This window comes from Canis aureus, chromosome 17 (genome assembly GCF_053574225.1).
Source record: "Canis aureus isolate CA01 chromosome 17, VMU_Caureus_v.1.0, whole genome shotgun sequence".
Lineage (NCBI taxonomy): Eukaryota > Metazoa > Chordata > Mammalia > Carnivora > Canidae > Canis > Canis aureus.
Genome location: NC_135627.1, coordinates 55,856,454 through 55,878,395, shown reverse-complemented (window position 1 = coordinate 55,878,395; position 21,942 = coordinate 55,856,454). Strand labels below are relative to the sequence as shown.

Sequence of the window (21,942 nt, the reverse complement as noted above, 5' to 3'; positions counted from 1 at the left end):
AAAAAAAAGAAATAAAAGGCATCCAAATCAGCAAGGAAAAAGTCAACTTTCACTATCTGCAGACAACATACCATTCTATGTAGAAAACCCGAAAGACTCCACCAAAAACTTGCTAGAGCTAAACATGAATTCAGCAAATTTGCAGGATATAAAATCAATGTGGAGAAATCTGTTGCATTTCTAAAGCAGAAAAAGAAATCAAGAAATTAATCCAATTTACAACTGCACCAAAAACAGTAAGATACCTAGGAACAAGCCTAATGAAAGCGGTAAAAGATCTGTACTCTGTTCTATAAGAGTTATAGAACACTTATGAAAGAAATTGAAGAAGACACAAAGAAATGGAAAAACATTCCATTCTCATGGATTAGAAGAAAAAAACATTGTTAAGATGTCTATACTACCCAAAGGAATCTATATATTTAATGCAATCCCTATCAAAATACCAACAGCATTCTTCAGAGAGCTAAAACAATCCTAAAATTTGTATGGAACCACAAAAGACCCCAAATAGCCAAACCAATTCTAAAAAACAACACTGGAGGCATTTCAAGCTATATTACAAAGCTATAGTCATCAAGATGGTATGGGACTGGCACAAAAACAGAAAGATCAGTGGAATGGAATAGAAAATCCAGAAGTGGACCCACAACTATATGGTCAACTTTGACAAAGCAGGAAAGAATATCCAATGGAAGAAAAGACAGTCTCTTCAACAAATGGTGTTGGGAAAACTGGACCACATGCAGAAGAATGAAACTGGACCACTCTCTTACATCAAACGCAAACATAAATTCAAAATAGATCAAAGATCTAAATATGAGGCAGGAAACCATCAAAATCCTAGATGCGAACACAGGCAGCAACCTCTCTGACCTCAGCCATAGCAACTTCCTATTAGACACTCTCTGGAGGCAAAGGAAACAAAAGCAAAGATAAACTAATGGGACTTCATCAAGATAAAAAGCTGTACAGCAAAGAAAACAATCAACAAAACCAAAAGGCAGCCTACAGAATGAGAGAAGATTCTGCAAACAACATACGTGATAAAGGATTAGTTCCAAAATCTATAAAGAACTTATCAAACACAACATCCAAAAAAATAATCCAATAAAGGAATGGGCAGAAGACGTAAACAGACACTTTTTCAAAGAAGACATCCAGATAGCCAACAGACACATGAGAAGATGCTCCACATCACTCATTATCAGGGACATACATATCAAAACCACAATGAGATACTACCTCACACCTGTCAGGACAGCTAAAATGAACAACACAAGAAACAACAGGCGTTGGCAAGGATGTGGAGAAAGGGGAACCCCCTTACACTGGTGATGGGATTGCAAACTGGTGAAGCCACTCCAGAGAACAGTATGGAGGTTCCTCAAAAAGTTAAAAAGAGAACTACCCTACAATCCAGCAATTGCACTACTGGGTGTTTACCCAAAGGATACAAAAATACAGATTCGAAGGGATACATGCACCCCAATGTTTATAGCAGCATATTCAGCAATATCCAAACCATGGAGAGAGCCCCAAAGTCCATCGACTGATGAATGAATAAAGAAGATGTGGCGCATATTTATACAATGGAATATTACTCAGCCATCAAAAGAAATTAAATCTTGCCACTTGCAATGACATGGATAGAACTAGAGTGAAATAATGCTAAGTGAAATAAGTCAGTCAAAGAAAGATAAATATTATATAATCTCACTCATCTGTGGATTTTAAAAAAGAAAACAGATGAACATAAGAGGAAGGGGAAAAGGACTAAAGGAGAGAGGGAAACACACCGTTAGAAGCTCTTAATGATAGAGAACAAACTGAGGGTTGATTGAGGGTGATGGGAGGGGAATGGGCTAGATGAGTGATGGGTATTAAAGAGGGCACTTGTGATCACTTGTGATGAGCACTGCATATTGTATGTAAGTGATGAATCACTGAATTCTATTCCAGAAACCAATATTGCACTGTAGGCTAACTAAAATTTAAATTAAAAAAAAAATCCTTCACTAACTCTCAAGAGAGAAACAGGGAGTCAGAGGCAGCAAAGGTAGACTACTCTTTCTAGTATCTTCACAATGAAGTAGAAAAAGGATACATGTACCAGCTCTAGTCAACTGTATCATGGATATATTTGAAAACATTAACACATTTATCTACTTTCTGCACCTTCCAATTCCAATCAAGATAAATATTCAGTGCATTCCTTTATGTATCAGGCACTGTGCTAACAAGGGCAGTAAAGAAGTCACATGTTCCCAACCTCAAGAATATATACCAACACTTATCAACCCCTATCTCTCAAAAATAGGGGACTACTTTTGGACTACTGCAAAATCTTTGTTAATCAGGCTTCCCCGTTGAAAATCTCTTTTCACCACAATCCATTCTTCACAGTGAATCCTTAATTCAAAGAAATGGAAAATCTGAGCAAATCATTCTTCTGTTTAAAATACCTCACTAGGGCAGCCCAGGTGGCTCAGCAGTTTAGCACCGCCTTCAGCCCAGGGCGTGATCCTGGAGACCTGGGATCGAGTCCCACATCAGGCTCCCTGCATGGAGGCTGCTTCTCCCTCTGCCTGTGTCTTTGCCTCTCTCTCTCCTCCTGTGTTTCTCATAAATAAATAAATAAATAAATAAATAAATAAATAAATAAATAAATAATCTTTAAAAACATATGAATGAATGAATGAATGAATGAATGAATGAATAAAATACCTCACAAGTTTGAGCCCCATGTCCAGCTCTGTACTCAGAGGGGAATCTGCGGGAGATTTTTCTCTCCCTCTACCCCCCCACTCCTTACTTGCTCACTCTCTAACTAAACAAATAAATATTTAAAATAAGTGAATAAATACAACAAAATACTTCACTAGTTCTCCATTTTTCCTGGATTAGCATATGTGATACCTCTTGCTTTTAGGATACCACTAAGGTACACTGCTGTAATATGGAAAGACAGTGTCTACATTTCATTCATGTTCATTTTCCTGGTATAAGCAGGCCTAACATATAGTAGAATTTCAAAGCAGCTAGCTAAATAAACTTCATAGTAATATTTATGTCAATGGACTTACTCTGACTTTGGGAGCAGCAGCTCGAAATTTCACATAAAATAATGTAAAGGCATTGTCTGCATTAGGTATAGATGCAGGATCCTAAAGAGACATGGAGGAAGATAGGGAAGGAAGATAGTCAGCCAACAAATAATTATTCAGAAAATGTGACACCAATCATTTCAAACAGCTACTGCTCGGCCTATATACCAACCAAAAGCTTAAAGAGAAAAATCTCAAAGAGAGATTTCATATTAAATGAAATCTCTTTTGTAGTACTATCGCTAAAAATGAGAAATACTTATGTGGAGCTGTCGTCTCCTACCTCTTTATAATTAAAATTTACCCTACATTACATGACTTTGATGGTAAGTAGACCTGAATTCAGATTCATACTCAGTCACTTACTGACAGTAGGACATTGGCCAAATTACTGGACCTAAGATTCAGTGCATCCACCAAATGGTGATAACATGTACTCATAAAGGTTTTATACAGCTCAACAGTGAAGGCCTAGTTACTAGAACACAGTAGGTACTAGTACTGATTAGGTATTAATTTCCTAAACTTATTAAAAACTTTACAAAATAGAAAAATTATATAGTCGGCCTTCATATCAGTTAAGAGCAAATGAACAGTAAACTGTCACCCCAAAATCAGTGGCTTTGAACAGAAAGTTCAAGAAGATACCCCATGTTTTTTAGAAATTAAGCTTAAGAAATAAAATGCATAATCTTTGATTTTATTTTCTTATGAAAGAAATGTATTCAATGACCATCTTAGCTAGGTCCACTCTTAATTTTCTAATGTGGGATCCCTGGGTGGCGCAGTGGTTTGGCGCCTGCCTTTGGCCCAGGGCGCGATCCTGGAGACCCGGGATCGAATCCCACGTCGGGCTCCCGGTACATGGAGCCTGCTTGCTCCCTCTGTGTCTCTGCCTCTCTCTGTCTCTCTGTGTGACTATCATAAATAAATAAAGAAAAAAATATTTTTCTAATGTAACACCCTGTCCATTTTCCACCTAGCTTGTTTTGCTCCATCTATAATTAATTTGTTTCCTTCTTTGCTGACTGCTTTTCCTGAATATAAGCTCCATGAGCACAAGGACCTTGCTGGCTCCTTCTCTCTATTGTACGGTTCCCAGTACAATGCCAAGCACTGAGAAAGCACTCAATAAAAATACATTTGCTAAACACAGAAAATTAAATTATCTATCTTACATAAAGAAAAAAGTTCAAAGTATCCATCATATATAATCCCACCATTAAGAACCACTTTTATCATTTTGATGTATTTCTTTCCAATACTTTCATGAAGATAAGAAAATGTTTTAAATGACAAATAGTTTGAATTTTATTATTTACTATATAGTATGGAGTACTTCTCACACTATTAAATATTTTTTGAAAATAAGAGTCTGATGGACAGATACAATACAGCCATTTTTTCATATTATAAATAAAACCGATACATATTCTTATTTAACAAAAGGTAAAGTTTTTAGAGTTAATAAGTACTAATCTTATACTTAGATTATGGAAGATAAATGAATAAAAAAAGAAGAAAAAACACCTCATCAGGTAACTCACCCTTTTTAATAACTGATTTGTGAGGTTTTGTAGTGTGTTTATAGTGTAGGTCTTCATAAGATGCAAAGCTTTAGAAAGACATTGCTTAAACTTCAGCAAATATACAGGATAATCTTTAAAATTTGGCTGTAAAGGAAAGGGAAAGATTTATAAAGAGGAAACAAAAAAAGGCAGAGTAAACTACAAAAACAAATCTTTTATAGGGTCTTACACAGATAGGAAGCTCTCGGCAAAGACGAATACAGACTGCCCACACCCCACCAACACCTGCCCAAGCAAAAGTTCACTTTATGCCATTTCACTTTTATTTGACGTAAGACCTACAATAGTACTTGTTTTTGCTAATGAAAAGAAATCCAAAGGGATTTTTCACTTTTATGAAATGGTAAATGTTTCATTTTATGCCATTTCAGCTACTACTTTCAGAAAGTGGGGGAAACCTTATACTGCTATAAATCCTTGGTGGACAGAAAGAGTGATTACATTAAAGGGCCTGTTCCTTTAATTTCCTCCCAAGTAACACTTTTTATTTCCAAAGAAGTATCTAAAACAATAGGAAGTCAACAGCATAAAAATCACTCCTCCTGTTAGAAGGGTAAAACTGTCAGCCAGGACCTCTTCTACTCCAGGGATTGTTGCATCAGCAGCTAAAAGTACTTCTTTACACCACTGCAAACAACGACTAAGAATTTACTACAGTCTTTCTTCAAGTATAATACAGATACGTTTTTCCCTTCAGAAGAAATAATTACTTTATAGCCTAAGAAATGATACATAGGGATGTTAAGATTTCTTAAAAACATGCAAAAATACCATGACTTACATGTGATGAGATATATGTTATACAATCATCTAACTTGGCCAGCATAGGTATAAATCCTTCACTATTAACAGACAACGTAGGAGAATTCAATTTCTTTAAGAAAAAAAAAATCATAATTCACAAAAAATATACAGGTGAAAGTTGAAAATTATGTATTGGAATTAGCATATTTCCCTTTAGGCTACAACAGTTACACTAATGTCCTTATATTTTAATAATTACTAAAATATCCTCAAATATAGCCCATGTGTAGTAATAATAATAAAGAAAGGACCAAAAAAATACTGATTTAATTCAGCTTATTCTTAATGAGCTTTAAGGGGGCTCTACATAAACTAACAAATATTTATTCACCCAATTGTACAACGTTATACTAAAATAACACATCAACTACCCAGATTTCCCATTTTCTAGTACTTTACAACATATACAAATTTCCTACTTTCAAACCCTGGCAATTTTCTCAAATTAAAGAATTAACTAGAAGTCATACCATGTTTCACAGTCATGTTACAAAAGTAAAACATAAAATCTATAAGCAAACTACAAGTAAATGTATATAAAAATAAACATACACAAATAAGTATAAATGCAAATAATATATAAATCTTTAATACTTAAAGTATAAAATTACATATTAAGATATATAAAATTATATAACATATGTCTTTATATAATATATAAAATATAAAAATATAAGTGATGTATGTTAAAATATAAACGGACAATTATTTCTTATCTTGATAGTTTGGCAACGAATGATCTCCCTTGTATCCTATTGTTAACTGGCTACTAGTTTTCTATCTCTGTAGTAAACTATAATAATTATTAATTCAATAATTTTAATAATTTATACATAGTACTTATGATTAATTTATGAGCCAGAAAGACACAGGGATGTAATTTACACAGCAGTCTTCATTGAAACTATTATTTTGGGATATAAGCATGCATTATAAGGACTATACTTCAAACTGAACATGAGATTAACTTAAAAAATGTTTTGATTACTAATAACAGCACAAACACAGCAAGATTTAAAATTTAATATTTCTTTTTACAATCTTCATAGCTTACAAAGACACTATAAGTGGTAACTGACAAGGAGATTTTAATAACAGTAATATAACTTAAGAAGAACTACACAACTTAAGTCATATTTTTAAAAATCTAAACTAGTAATGTTACCTCCATCAGGTACAAATAGAATATCCTATCAGCAAGCAAACTATTAAGTTCAAATACCACTCAGGCCAATTTATAAATTTAAAGGTTATATTCCAAAAGGAAAATATAAAATAAAGTCATTAACTTTACAAAAAAGTAAAAAACAATGCTTACTGTGTTAATAGTTTCCAATTCATTAAAATAGGAAAGCTTTTGTTGAATGTTTTCAGCCAGATCAACAAGTTCCGACTTGCATTTTTTAAAAGAAAAAAATCAGTATAAGAATATACGAATCAACACTCCAGTCTCAAAATTGCATTGAACAAATTTATATCAGATATACAGATTTATGTTAGACATAAGATTTCAGACTAATGCTCAAAGATTTCTACAATTATGGACTAATAAACAATGATTAGTACAGCAACTTACATATGATCTTTTATAAAACAATAAATTGCCTTTCAAAAAACACACAAAATACACAGAGAAAACTCACATAAAATAACTTAAACGTTCTATCTTTAAATCATAAATTTTACTGCAGTCAAGATCAGTTCATCTTTTCATAAACTCCACCATTACTATAATCACCATGCTTGTCTATAAAGTGTCTAAAGAGTGGACAGAGCAAATTAATGTAACCTCTTCACTCTGAAATTGTACTGAGACAGAACTTCTAGCTCATAGCATAGGAAAGCCTGTCTTGCCCCATTCATTCATGTAAGCTTATTTAAAATAAAAAACAGTCTGACAATGTAATAATTTGTATGCATAGGCCTCATGCAGAGCAGACTTCAATATACACTTGAAGAAATTAAAGAAATTAGAATTAAATTCTATCCATCTACTTAAAAATAAAATATTAAATATAATCACTCTCTCCCATACTCCAAATTACCTGTTCTTTTAGGAGCTGTTCACAGGCTTCATGTAGGGTTCCTGTCTTATTGGACACAAAAAGATACTGTTTCTGCAATGATTCCAGATGCTGAAGAGCATTGTTTACATCATTCAATATAGCATCACACTGCTCCTGAAACCCAGAGAAGTAATCCCTCATCTGTCTAGAAAACAGAACCAAAAGGGGATTGGCAATAATATTTTCCCCCAATAAGCAGAGTCAATAAACAACAAAGTCTCAATTTTCCCCAAATGCTTTAATTTCAGGAGAGAAGTCTGACCCACTACTAAAGCTCATTATATTCAAAAAGTATTTTAACACCTTTTTCAATAATTTAGTGGGAAAATCACTCCAACTATAAGCAACAAAAGGAATCACTCTTGAAGCCACAAGTTAGCTTTCCACACATCGGCAACAAAGCACTGGCTTAACTTTCAAAAACTGAGACACTAGGGCCATCCCAAGGTATCAAGCAGGTCAATCCCTCAGGTCATTTATGCCAAAAATCCCATGATGGTGTGATGTCATGGAAAGAATTCTGGACTTGGAATTAGAAGACCTGAGTCGAAGTTCCAGCTGTGTCCAAGTCTCTATGACATTAAGCAAGTTACTTTCAGGCCTCAGTTTGCACATTTGTAAAAAGGGAATGATAATAATACCTTTTCTCACATAGCTGCTGTAAAGATTAAGTGGAATCATGTATCAAAAACCCTAACACACTACCTACCAATAACAGTCACTTAATGTTAAATAAATGCAATTATTCAACCCACTGTCGCCAAATCAGCTAGAAACGATGCACCATTCATTTTTTCCATGCTATCAATATACACAAACAGAACAACACAGTTTTATACTCAGTCCAGGTGAGCATCCCTAAAATCTCTTGGGTCCCTACATCTAAAGAAAAGCAACAGATATTTCTTATAGTTCCTGTAAAATTCCCACTTGAACCCAAACCTTTCTAGAGTTATCTACCAACCCAATGTCTATACTTCCTAACCTATTAATTAGGATAGAACTTTTTTTTTTAATCACATAATTTCTCTCTAGCTCTTTTTGTTGTTGTTGTTGTTGTTGTTAAAGATTTTATTTATTTATTCATGGGAGACACAGAAAGAGAAAGGTAGAGACACAGGCAGAGGGAGAAGCAGGCTCCATGCAGGGAGCCCAATGTGGGACTCAATCCCAGGACTCCAGGATCATGCCCTGGGCCAAAGGCAGGTGCTAAACCGCTGAGCCACCCAGGGATCTCCTCTCTAGCTCTTTTTAAAGAAAATGTCACTGTTGTGACATATATCTTAATTCTTTTTAAAGACAGATTACAAAAAAAAAAAAAAAAAAAAGAAATGAAATGCTGTAGGTAGCCAACAAACTCAAGAACCACATACATACCTGTATTTAGTTTCTTCATCCTGATCCATCTGAGTTTGTAGCTTTGCAAACCAGGAGAAAAACTGGAAAAATAAAAAGTATTATAGTGTCAACAAAACTAAAACAGACAAAATGAAAAGTGGCTACATGCTAAACAGCAAGTCAAAAGGGTAGACACTATCTAAGTCTTATTGTTTGGGGCTCAGACATTAATAATTACTTTTAAGCCAGGAGATAATAATTTAATTCCACAGTCAATATCTACATGCTAGGAAAAGCAAAGGATTTTAAAAACACTGGATTCGGAGTCAAACAAGGAAGAGTATTAAAGACACAATATGTAAAAAATATATATCCCTGCTGAAGAAGCTAATGCCTATTTGCTACTTTGCTAAATTTGAATAGGTAACATAGAGTTTGGGGTAAATGTTAATATCAATGCTATCTAATAAGAATTATAAAAATATAAACTGAAATAATATAACAGAATGATTTAAGAACATGGACTTTTGTATCACCTAAACCTGGATTTGAGTCCTGGAGCCCTGCCACCTTATGTCATGAAAAATATCTATTATTAAAAAGAGGTGGAGAAGACTGACCTTAACAATATGAAGAATGATGGAAATGTTTTATATCTTGATCACAGTGGTAGTTACACTCATCAAAACTCATCAAGTGATATACTTAAAAGGAGTATATTTTATTGGGTGTAAATTCTAACTCAATATATTAGTTTTTTTTAAAAATTGAAAGAGAGATACACAGGTACAAATTTAGCCCAGACGACTCTTTTTTTCAGAGTCCAAATAAGGTCATTGACATGGTGCAAGATTATCTTCTACAACTCTCAAGTGGGATTTGAAGTCAGGGGTATGCTTGATTCCCTAAAGATACTAGGCTTGCCAAGTACCTTAGCTATCATTTACTGAACACTGACTGTGTGCCTGCCATACACTGCATGCATTATCTTATTTAACTTTCAGAAAAAATCTCCTAAAATGGGTACACAATCATCTTTGTTTTACAGATTAGAACTAAAAGCCCAAGATACAAGTAATTTGCCTAAACTCACAAAGATGGTAAGTGATGGAGGTGACTTTCACAACTAGGATGGCCTAACTCAAGCAGTGGATAGTTCTTTTTCACTCTGCAGCACTGCCTCTTGACTTACTTACTATAAATGCAATTCAGCATGCTTGCTTTTTGTTTTACTTGGTAAATGCCTAAGCTTTGATTTTTATAGGGTAGGAAAAAGAGACTAGGGGAAATGGCAGAAGAAACTGCCATTTAGGTATTTAAACATTTAGGTTTATAATTAGGAAAAAATAAAAATCAAGAGAACTCTACATATGTAAATTACTGAAAATAACTATAAGGATTCATCTAAAGAGAATAATTAAGTTCTTAAAAAAAGAAATTACCTAGCAACAAGCAGAAAGGTTGTGTGTGTACATGTGAGTGTATGTGCACAGGCACGCTAGAGGAACACAATAACAACATACACTGGGGGAGATAAAAAATGCATGAAATATTTAAAACCCATTTTAAATTTATTTTAGTCATGATAGCTAATGAGTAGCTATCAACATTCAAACTTGAAATATCATATCTTTGTATGTCAAGTATAACTGGGCAATAGGTTCATTTAAAACACAAAACAGGGCAGCCCTGGTGGCTCAGTGGTTTAGCGCCACTTTCAGCTCAGGGCATGATCCTGGGGACCCCAGGATCGAGTCCCATGTAGGGCTCCCCGCATGGAGCCTGCTTCTCCCTCTGCCTGTGTCTCTGCCTCTCTCTCTCTCTCTCTCTCCCTGTGTCTCTTCTGAATAAATAAAATCTATAAAAAATATTTTAAAAAATAAAAATAAAAAAATAAAACACAAAACAGCCACAGCTAACACAAAATCAAGAATGTTCTAGAAAGATCTGATATTAACTATAGTTTCAAATGTTTAGAACTTTTTTTTTTTTTTTTTGTTTAGAACTTTTAATTAGGGTATTTTTTTAATTGCCCTATCTTAAGATATTTAGAATAATCAAACATCCTTAGGAATAACATTAACATTCACCTGCTGTGCAGTTTCAATTCTTTCTTCTTCCATTTCTAAGGAAGTGAACCCCTTCAAGAGAATGTCTTCTGTAGATTCAGGTACTATTGAAGTCTGTGCAATGGGCCGCGACTGGGATGCTAAACTACACAAATCTTCAATTGGAAGCTTTAAAAAAAAAAAGAACCATAAAGATATTTAAATAACTTGAAAATTCTCTAAACTCAAAATTATTATTCCATCTCACCATTTTGAAAGACAAAAGAACGTTTTCTATTAAATCATTTGAGGTTAATAAACGCCATTAATAACACAACTAGGTTCTTTCTATTAAATGCTAATCTCAAAATGTAAACCTGATACTGGATCACACCATTAGTAAAGTATTATTTTCTTTTTTAAAGATTTTATTTATTTATTCATGAGACAGAGACATGGAGAGAGAGGCAGAGACATAGGCAGAGGGAGAAGCAGGCTCCCTGTGGGGAGCCTGATGCAGGACTCAAGCCCCTGAGATTACGCCCTGAGCCAAAGGCAGACACTCAACCACTGAGCCAGGCATCCCGTAAGGTAGGATTTTTGAGTTACCTTTCTAATACTAGCCATGAATCTGTGCTGATCAATACACATTTCCTTCCTTGATCCTCTTATAAGCTGGCCCTGTTGTTGAAAGTAGTTTGTCTTTCCCAGGATCTAACAGAAGAGCCTGGCCTCATTAATGCTTGCCAACAGAAAATAAATCACATCAAAGAATTAACTATCAATAGTCATCAATAATTATCAATTATCTCCTTCTGTCATTTCTACCACTGGCACACTTACCCACACCTTCTTGGTGACAAATTTTGAAATTATAACTGAATAGAAAGAATTCCAGTTTCTCAACAGTTTTAGAAAAGCCCACGAATAAGGTCTCACTTTGATGCCATCAGACCTACAACACTTTCTAGTTCTCAATCACTAAAGCTAATCCAGGTGTTAATTTATCTATAGTCACAGACGTGCTGTTTTTAGACCTCCTATAAATGGAGTGTGGATGCAGGGTAGGGTAAAAGGGCCTGTTTCATTTCAATTCCAGTTTTTAGTCCTTAGAGCATAACATTTAAGGCCCACCTATATAAAACCTTGACCCAGGACCTTACAAAATTGTCCCACCTGTTTTTCTAGATAAAAAAACTTTCATCCGAAGACAGTATTTTACCTTCAAAGCTAAAAAAAAAAAAAAAAAAAAAAAAAAAAGCTAGATGCACAGTGAACCATCACTAACTTAGAAATAAATCCTTTAAAAAACAGGTGTTGGGGATCCCTGGGTGGCGCAGCGGTTTGGCGCCTGCCTTTGTCCCAGGGCGCGATCCTGGAGACCCGGGATCGAGTCCCACGTTGGGCTCCCGGTGCATGGAGCCTGCTTCTCCCTCTGCCTGTGTCTCTGCCTCTCTCTCTCTCTCACAGTCTGTGTGACTATCATAAATAAAAAATAAAAATAAAAATAAATTTAAATAAATAAAAGGTGTTTTTGTACGTGAGTTCAAGTGGAGCTATTCTTTCTGGTTTGGTAAGGCACCTTACAGAGCAGCCTGATTGGAACCATGTTCCTGCTCACTTATAAGCTGTGTGACAATGGGCAAATTACTTAATGTTTCTAATCCTCAATTTCTTTTCTATAAAGTAAGAATTACAGTATGTATCACGAACCATTACGAAAAAAAGAAAACACAGGTGTGGGAAAATAGTCTTCTTATACTGCTAGGAAGCTGCAGACCAAAAAACAAACAAACGTGCTCAGGAAAGGTCCTCCATCTGCCTTCTCCTCACAAATGAGTCTGACTTAGGAGCCAGGAGGTTGTGGGTATATGTAAACACGTCTTATTAAGGGCATCATTTATTCATGTAAACTCTTTCTGAATGGTGACATAGTACTTCAGTATAAAAGGACATAGCAAGAACTAAGTTTCTCAAATCCAGTGAAAATCTATCTTTCAGTCTAAAGTGTCAGCAGCAACTGTGAGCTACTACCAGGGATTCTGAAAGTAAAAGGGCCTTTGTTTCATTCCAATTGCAGTTTTTAGTCTGGTGGTAGAGAAAGCTTTGCAGAGGTAAGTCACACTGCTCCTGCTCTGTGGAACCACCCAATCACCAACAACAAGCTGCCTCCTTGCAGAGGGGGATGTAATATTATGTGTATTTAGTATAATGCCTGCCAGATAATAACACTCAATGTCAGCTATTGCTATTTATCATATTATTATTATTTGTACTTATGAGCAACAGAAAAAGTAAATCTATCTACAAATCAGAATCTATAGTGCTTCCTGGGAACAGAACCGTCTATAAGCGATCTTTACAAAATTGTATCTCATTAGGAGTAAAATTTGGTTCTATATGAACAGACTGTGACAAAATTCAAACATGATTCTATTATCAACATTTACACAATAGTTAAAAGGGAAAAGAGGAAGGAGATGTGAATCAGGCTCAGATTTGAAAAACACACCAGAAAGCACAGAGAGACCAGGCTAAGGTAAAGAAAGCTGGGCAGAGGACTGCTGCAATGGATTCATCAGTACACTCAACACAGCTAAAGAATCAGTGAACTTAAAAACAGTCAATATAATCACTCAATAGGAAACATACATGGGGAAGCAGAGTGAGAAAATACAAACTGAACACAATATCCAAGAACAGTAGGATGGTCTCAAATTATCTAGTACATGTATAATCTGAATCCCAAAAGGAAAGAGAATAGGGTAGAAAAAATATTCAAAAAGATAGTAATTGAGAATTTTCCAAAAATAATAAAAGACACCAAACTACAGTTCTGAACAGCTCAGAGAATCCCAAGCGGAATACAAACACAAATACACATCTAGACAGATGAGATTCAAACTCCTGAAAAAAACGAAGTTAAAAAGAAAATCTTGGGAGACGGAGGAAAAAAGACATTACATACAGAAGAAAGAAGATAAGAATTACAGAAAAATTCTCATCAGAAGTTATGCAAATCTTTTAAGTGATAAAAGGAAAAAAAAGTCAATCCAGAATTCTTTATCTAGAATTTTTTTTTTTTAATGAAAGGGAAATAGAGACTTTAAACAAGGCTGAGAGAATGCATTTCTAGCAGACTTGGGCTAAAAGAAATGTTAAAGCCAGCTCCTCTAAAGCAGATGGAACATAATACCAGACAGAAAACTGAGTCTTTAAAAAACAAAACAGGAACGCCTGGGTGGCTCTGTGGTTGAGCATCTGCCTTGGGCTCAGGTCATGATCCCAGGGTCCTGGGATCGAGTCCCATATCAGGCTCCCTGCAGGGAGCTTGCTTCTCCCTCTGTGTCTCCTGTAAGTAAATAAACAAAATCTCTTTAAATAAATAAATAAAGGTAGACTGTGACTAATTAAAGAAATAAGTTATAAACACCAGGGCAATCATTTAAAATATTGAAAACACACAGAGGACCTAACAAAATTCAGTCCTTCAATACACCACCAAAACCTGTATCTAAATTTAACTCAATCACTTTGAGAAAAAAGGCCCTAAATGTATCTTTAAAAATCCTGTAGATCAATATCAAAACCCTGATTGTCATACCACATACTATGGTTTTACAAATGAAAATGTAAGAATCATATTCTCCCATCAGAGTTTATGAGGTATTAAACCACAGAAGTCTGATACTACTTCATGATATATCAAATTACAGATAAAAAGTAACTTTCCTCTTGTTCCACAATCATTTTTAATACATATAGCAGTCCTTTTAAACAGTTACTTAAAAAAATAAATTCAAAGGACATTCAGTGAAAGTCTCCTTCTCCTGGACCCATTCTCCAACCATACAGTTCCTTCTCAGAAGCTATTAGTTACTTAGTTTCTCACAACTCTTCCCTATGGTAGCCTATGTATATACAAGGGAAGTGTACCCTGTTTAACCTGGATAATGGTACCATATACACTCTGCCTTTTTCATTTAATAGGCAGCATTTTCAATTCTCTCTCTTTTTTTCTTTTCTTCCTTTTCTTTTTTTTCCAATTCTCTCTCAACAGAGTGTAAGGAAAAGTTGGATTTTACTCTCTCACTTTAAATTCATAACTCTGTCATTAAAATATAACAAGCCCATTATTTTAGAAGTCTAGGAGTACAGAATGATTATTTCAGTAAAAATCAAATCTTCCTTCTTCTCCTCTATCCTGGCAGTTCCTTGTTAAGGCAATACCAGTGTTTATCACTGAGAAATATTTTAAAGGAATTTGAGGGCAGAATGAAGAACTTAATAAAGAATCAAAGAGATATTTGCAATCTTTATCAATCATCCCTTATCAAAATTATTCAAAACACATAAACATAACTTTATTCTAAATCAAGAGTTATAATGAATAGTAAAATCCTTCCCCCAACCCCTACTTTTAGCCAATTTAGCCATTTTTAGTATTTACGGTTACCCTATAACTCTACAACACAGATTTACGGCATTGTCTCTTCACTGAATTCATCAATTTGAGGTCCTCGCTAAATAAAATGAAATAAGTATCACTAACATTTTCCTCTACATTTAACCTCAAATTTTGTAGAAATAAGTATCGCTAACATTTTCCTCTACGTTTAACCTCAAATTTTGTTATTTATACCATCTCTTTTTTAGATTATAAAAATAATGTTGATACCTTGTTTTGTAATTAAGTCTTTAGATTTTTTTAAGTAGCAGTACATACTTCCCGGCTTCCATAAATTTACCAAAACTACAGGTTCACTGATACTGTCTGTCTTTTTGGAGTGCCACGCATTTATTACTGTGATGTCAAAGGGACCAAGGGTCATACACATATGCTCAGTCTGCCATTTTAAACCAAAAAATATTTATCTTCTAATTTACTTTAGAAAACATAAATCATATGAAAACTCGAGATACTTGAGAAGCTCGTGTAAATATTCTAGACAGAGTCTGTAGTCTAGATGTGAGTAAACTTAATTTGAATATATGATAAAGCATTCTAAATAGAATTACTTTATATACAAATACTAACTACTTTGCAAGCATAAGGACTTTTAAATACCAGAAGCAGAAGGAGGCTTCCTGTCCCATTCCCTTTGTCTCACTGATACAAAACCATTTTCTCTCAAACCAAGCAAAAGTCACGCTGACTGCTTGTAGGAAGTAATTTTTAGAGACACAAAACAAGTTGCTTTTAAGAGTATGAAAAAATGTCCCCATTGGGTACACTTGCTCAGCTGTCTTCTTTTCTCAAAGCACCTGGAACAGAATGGAAAATCAAGACGGGGTGTGGTGGTGTCGTGAACTTTCCTGTTCTGACCCTTCATTCACTCCTGGCTTTCCTGGCTGGTTCAGTCAGTGGAGCTCAAAACTCTTGATCTGAGTCGTGAGTTTGAGCCCTCATTGCGTGTAGAAATTACTTTGAATAAATAAATAAATAAACTGATGGATCTCATTCACTCCTGAGTCCTCTGGCTCACTCACATTGTGTTAGCTTCCAGATGGAGCAGCCATTTAACCACCACAGAGAGAAGAGTAAAGACCCTAATTGTCAGTCCTTGAGAGCTACTGTATAGTTTATGCAAATAGCACATTAATATCTTAAATAATAATTACAATAAACTATCAATCTTACCTGACCAGCTAAGCAGGTCCAGGAAGAAAACAAATACACCTTTCTTTCCTAAACTTTACTTTTTTTTTTTCACAGTTCTGGATTAGAGAATACAACTTTCATAATCTAAACAATTCACTCCCTAAATGAAACCTGTGTGTTCCTTTCTCTCTTTGGAGCAAATCAATGAAGAGGTACAGATGGAATCTCAGAACCTTCCTCAAAGCACTAACCTCTCTTTTCTTACCTTTGCTCTGAGACACCTATACCAGCTCAGGATCACAAAATTCTAATCTATTCTTTCAAGTTATTAATCATTTGGGGGGGGGGAAGGCATATAATATAATATTAGCAGGTCGTTTGCCATATGCACTTTTACAATACATGATTTCATTGAATTCTCACATCTCCCCATCAGACAAATAAATAGTATTATAATCCCCATTTTATAAAGAAGAAAAAGGGCTCAAAGAAGCTAAATCTATTAAGAACACACAGCCTTTAGGACAACTGTCACAGTACATTTCAGGTAAACTTCAGGATCAATTATTGCAGCATTTATCAAGAAAGAAAAAGGCCCTCAGTACTAAAAAATTTGCCCTGGCTAGAAGAAACCAGTCTACCTAATATTTTACTCCAAATTCTCTTATCTAACACCAAAAAAAAAAAAAAAAAAAAAAAAGGATAACTTGTTTCCAAGGTAAGACCAGTTCCCCTTCATTAAAGACAAAGCTATTTCTTAAGAAGTTTAACAGCTTTATAATATTTGCTGACATGTTAACTGGCCTTTTGTTATTCAACAAACCTGCTTAGTTCCAGTTGTTCAGGAAGTAATAGATCTTATGAAAATTGTGAAATACTACAGAAAATCCTCCACAGATACACTGGACAAAATAAAAATTGAGGCATTCCTTTTCATCACTAGTGTTGACAGTGGTAATGAATAAAAATTTCAATTCCAGTCTTCCCACCAGACATAATGGAAGATCCCAGACAGGTAAATAAAGGTCATTTCATTCCCGGAGGAATCCAATCCCTATTCTGCATGTACCAGAACACCCTCACTGCAGCCCTGAACTTGTCAAGCTCATCTCTTACCCTAGACTTCACATGGTTTTTTCCCCTTCACCTGGAAGGTTATTTCTCTAGTCTTTGCAAGGCTGGCATCTCTTATTTTCCATCATGAGTTCTCACCTTGGATTGTCACCTTCTTGGGCTTCCTCCCTTGTCTAGAGCGCACCTCATCCCTTTGTGTCACACTATCCTGTTTTATTTTCCTTATATCATGGGTCACTGTCTCAACTTACCCTGTTCTTTTTTACAAGCTCATGATCACAATTATATTGGCTCCATGAGACTGGGGCTCTTGGTTTTCTTATCTTTCTATCCTCAATCCCAGCCCAAGGTGGGCACATAATATATGTCAAACAACTGCATGAGGTTAACGTGGGCATTATGCTGCATAAATATGGGGGTGGGGGAAATGGGGTGAAAATGAAAGATTTCATTTACTTCCTCCAAACCCTTTCCTTCACACTCAATGAGAATAATAAGAGTTTATGAGCTAAGACAATAAAAACAATTCAGTTGGGCAGCCCGGGTAGCTCAGTGGTTTAGCGCCTGCCTTTAGCTCAGGGTGTGATCCTGGGGTCCTGGGATCGAGTCCTGCATTGGGCTCCCTGCATGGAGCCTGCTTCTGCCTCTGCTTATGTCTCTGCCTGTCCCTCTCTCTCCCATGAATAAATAAATAAAATCTTAAAAAAAAAAAAAAAACACAATTGGGTTACTTTTCTTGTGGACTATGTTCCCCACAGGGGGCTGCAATATTCAAGCATCCTGCTTCCCTAACAGGCCAAATCAATTATAAACAGACTGGAACATTTATAGAGCAAACAACTTCTATTATCTAGAGCGTAAAAGACTTTGATAGCCCAGCCAAAAGATTTCCACCTGCTTCCTGCTTCATTTCAGCATAGCATCCTCCTATAAGCACACAGACAAACCCAAGAAAGAACTCCTGTCCTTGAAAGCGGAGTGCACCACAGTGAAAGGGAACTTTCCAATCAGAATTCTTAACCTCTATAATTTGAGAGTAGAAAAAAATAAAAAAAAAAACTTTGAGTCTCTAAAAACAATCTGCCTTTGGACACAACTCAAAATCGTGTACAATGAGTGCTTCCAACATTAAAAAAATAATTTAAGGGACGCCCGGGTGGCTCAGCGGTTGAGCGTCTGCGTTCTGCTCACGGCGTGATCCTAGGGTCCCGGGATCGAGTCCCACGTGGGGCTCCCTGCGTGGAGCCTGCTTCTCCCTTTACCTGTGTCTCTGCCTCTCTCTGTCTCTCATGAATAAATAAATTAAAATCTTTAAAAAGAAAAAAAAAAAACTAATCCAAAAAATTATCATTAAATTGTAAGAACTATAAAATTTATTTATAAAAATCATTATTAAAAAATAATAAAACAATTACAACAAATATTATTATAACAAAATAATAATCCTAAACCTGGCCCTCGCAACCCAGAAAAAAAGTTTGCCAAACATGTGACAATTCATAAAAAGTACTTCTTCGATCCCTGGGGGGGGCTCAGCGGTTGAGCACCTGCCTTCAGCCCAGGGTGTGATCCTGGAGGCCTAGGATCGAGTCCCGCGTCGGGCTCCCTGCATGGAGCCTGCTTCTCCCTCTGCCTGTGTGTCTGCCTCTCTCCATCTCTCTGTATCTCATGAATGAATGAATGAATGAATGAATGAATAAATAAATAAATAAAACCTTTAAAAAAAAAAAAGTACTTCTTCGCGTTGTAACTACTTGAACTGAATCGTGCAAACGGTAATATTTTCATCAGGAAGAAACACGCTGAGGGCAGCCTGGGGGGGGCTCAGCGGTTTAGCCCCTCCTGCAGCCTAGGGCGTGACCCCGGGGTCCCGGAATCGAGTCCAGCGTCGGGCTCTGCCTGTGTCTCTCATGAATGAATAAATAAATAAAATCAAAAAAAAAAAAAAAGCAGCGGCAGCACGTTGACCCCTCCGAGCGACCACCTGCGGTGCCGGGTGACGCACGCGGGTGCCCACCTCCCGAGGAAACGCCCGTCGCGTCCCCGCACCTGAGGGGGAGGTCGCCGCGCAGGGCGCGCCGCTCGGGCTGACGCGCTGGCCGTGCGGCCGCCGCCACGGAACCGGGAAGCGGGGTTACGACGCGGGGGGAGGCGGCGCCCCGGGCACGGCTCCCGGCGGCCCGCCGCACGCGCAGGCGGAGGGCTGGGGCCGGCCACCGGCAGAGCGAGGCCCGACGGCCCGCGCCCAGCCCGTCACCTCACCTCGGCCGGCACCGGCAGGTTCTCCGCCGCCGCCTTCAGCTCCAGCACCGAGTCCGTCTGCCTGTCGGTCAGCGGCGCCGTCGTGTCGGGTCTCCGATCCCAGAAAGCCAGCCTCTCCCGAGCTTCCCGCTGCTCCGCCGCCGCCGCCTCCTGCGGCAGCAACAGCGCCGCCTCCGCCATCGCCGCCGCCCCTGCGGGCCTCAGCAGCCGCGGGCCGGTGGGAACCCCGACAGACAGGCCCGGGCCACTTCCGGGGGAGCCAGGGCTTCCAGCGAGGCACCGGGACCCTCACCCCGGAAGTGCTTCCGCGGCGCGAGTGGGCGGGACCGCGGCCAAGACTGACGTGGCTCTAGGCTGCGGACGAATATATCCGGCTGGGATGCCGGCGAAAGCGGAGGAGCCAGGCCGTGGCGGAAGTAGAAATGCCCCTACCGGAAGTCTCTGCCTCAACTTCAATAACTTTATTGTCACGCGTTGTTCGGGTTAGTGACAATTGCGCTACCGGACCCTGCCAGCAGCCCTGCCAGCAGAGGTCCCCCCGAGCTCCGGGATCTGCGGCTTGGGCTCCCAGCTGACCGGTTGGGGTGGAGCGTGCAGACCCCATGGGATTTCGGTGTAGACATGTCGACACTTTCCACCGCCTAGATCCCAACCACCGGGATAAAACTGTTCCAACGTGCAGTAGTTATGCTGTTAGAAAACCAAGTTATGAAAATGCAAAGATTTCTGTAATCAAAAATCCTTGATGGTATCAAATAACTGGAAACAACCTGGCTGCCCAATATTGAAGGGCTGGATTAATTAATTCATGGTACAGACATGAAATTGAAATACCATCCTGTGTTGGGGCGCCTGGGTGGCTGCAGTCGTTAAGCCCTGGACTCTTGAATTGTGCTGGGGTCGTGACCTCAGGGTCCAGGAAAGGAGCTCTACTTGTGGGGGGGGGGGGGGGCCTTCATTCTCAGAGGGGGGTCTGCATGGGATTCTCTCTCTCTCCCTTGCTCCTACCCCTGCTCTTGTACTCTCTTTCTCTTTCCCTCTCTCAAATAAATAAATAAAATCATTTAAAAAATATTATCCAGTCTTTTAAATCATATCATAGGGTTTTTTAAAGATTTTATTTATTTGAGAGAGAAAGAGAATAATTAGGGAGAGCGGCAGAGGGAGAGGGGAAAGCAGGCTCCCAGACAAGTCAGAGGTGGGGTTTGACCCCAGGACCCTGACATCATAACCTGAGCCAAACGCAGATGCCTTAACCCACTGAGCCGCCCAGGAGCTCCCACATTGCAGTTTTGAGCCACAAAACAGCTATAGTATTGGGTAATTTGTAGACTAAATGTTCTATATTCTATAACTTAAAGAATAAGTCAGTATCTGTGAGTCCATACTGATATAAATGATTGAATAATGAGATAGTTCTACAGAGGAATTGTAATCTTTAATAAATATACAATGAGGAAAATGGTAATAATCGACAGGCAAGATGTAAGAATGGATTCTAAAATTAGTGGGTGAAAGTTTTGGAATAACCAGAAATTTGCATTGTATCAAATGATCTCCCACGAGGTTTTTATTAGCAACAATGGGGGATAGAGATATTAACTTTACAGTGGAGAAATCTGGTAAGTGATATGCTCTTTCTAGAGGGAAATTTGCCAACCCCTACCAAATCAGAGGCTGGAAAAATGGGAAGAAAGAGAGGGAGAAGAGAACTCTTTTTTTTTAATTTTTTAATTTTTTTAATTTTTCTAAAATTTATTTATTTGAGAGAGACAGAGCAAGCATGGGTGCCCATGGGGGGGAGGGGCAGAGGAGGAGCACCTCCAAGCTGACCCCTGCTGAACATGGAGCCCCCACACGGGGCTCAGTCTCACCACCCACAAAATCCTAACCAGAGCCAAAATCAAGCTTTGGACACTTAACCAACCGAGCCACCCAGGTGCCCCAAGATAGCTCTTTGATCCAGCAACTCTATCTCTGAAAATTTCTTACACGTGAAAAAAAAAGGGTACATGTAGAGGATAGTTGGTAATGGAGAAAAAAATGGACACC

At 37.5% G+C, this 21,942-nt stretch overlaps 1 protein-coding gene across 4 annotated transcripts in view; it reads right to left on the bottom strand.

Annotated features, from left to right (window-relative positions):
- COG3 (component of oligomeric golgi complex 3) overlaps positions 1-20,195 on the bottom strand; it is a 67,226-nt gene extending 47,031 nt beyond the window's left edge. Inside the window, exons 1-9 of one of the 4 annotated variants that reach the window (XM_077855635.1) lie at positions 19,891-20,026; positions 14,149-14,304; positions 10,995-11,141; positions 8,944-9,005; positions 7,546-7,711; positions 6,819-6,893; positions 5,478-5,570; positions 4,655-4,780; positions 3,087-3,167 (exon numbers count right to left, since the gene is read on the bottom strand). In XM_077855635.1, the coding sequence (XP_077711761.1) occupies positions 3,087-3,167; positions 4,655-4,780; positions 5,478-5,570; positions 6,819-6,893; positions 7,546-7,711; positions 8,944-9,005; positions 10,995-11,027 (636 nt within the window). In that variant the 5' untranslated portion in view covers positions 11,028-11,141; positions 14,149-14,304; positions 19,891-20,026. Of the gene's footprint in view, positions 1-3,086; positions 3,168-4,654; positions 4,781-5,477; positions 5,571-6,818; positions 6,894-7,545; positions 7,712-7,869; positions 8,016-8,943; positions 9,006-10,994; positions 11,142-14,148; positions 14,305-19,890 lie in introns of those variants that run through there. The other 3 variants (XR_013356004.1, XM_077855634.1, XM_077855636.1) reach the window with 3 other exon arrangements.
- Positions 20,196-21,942: the final 1,747 nt, after the last annotated feature.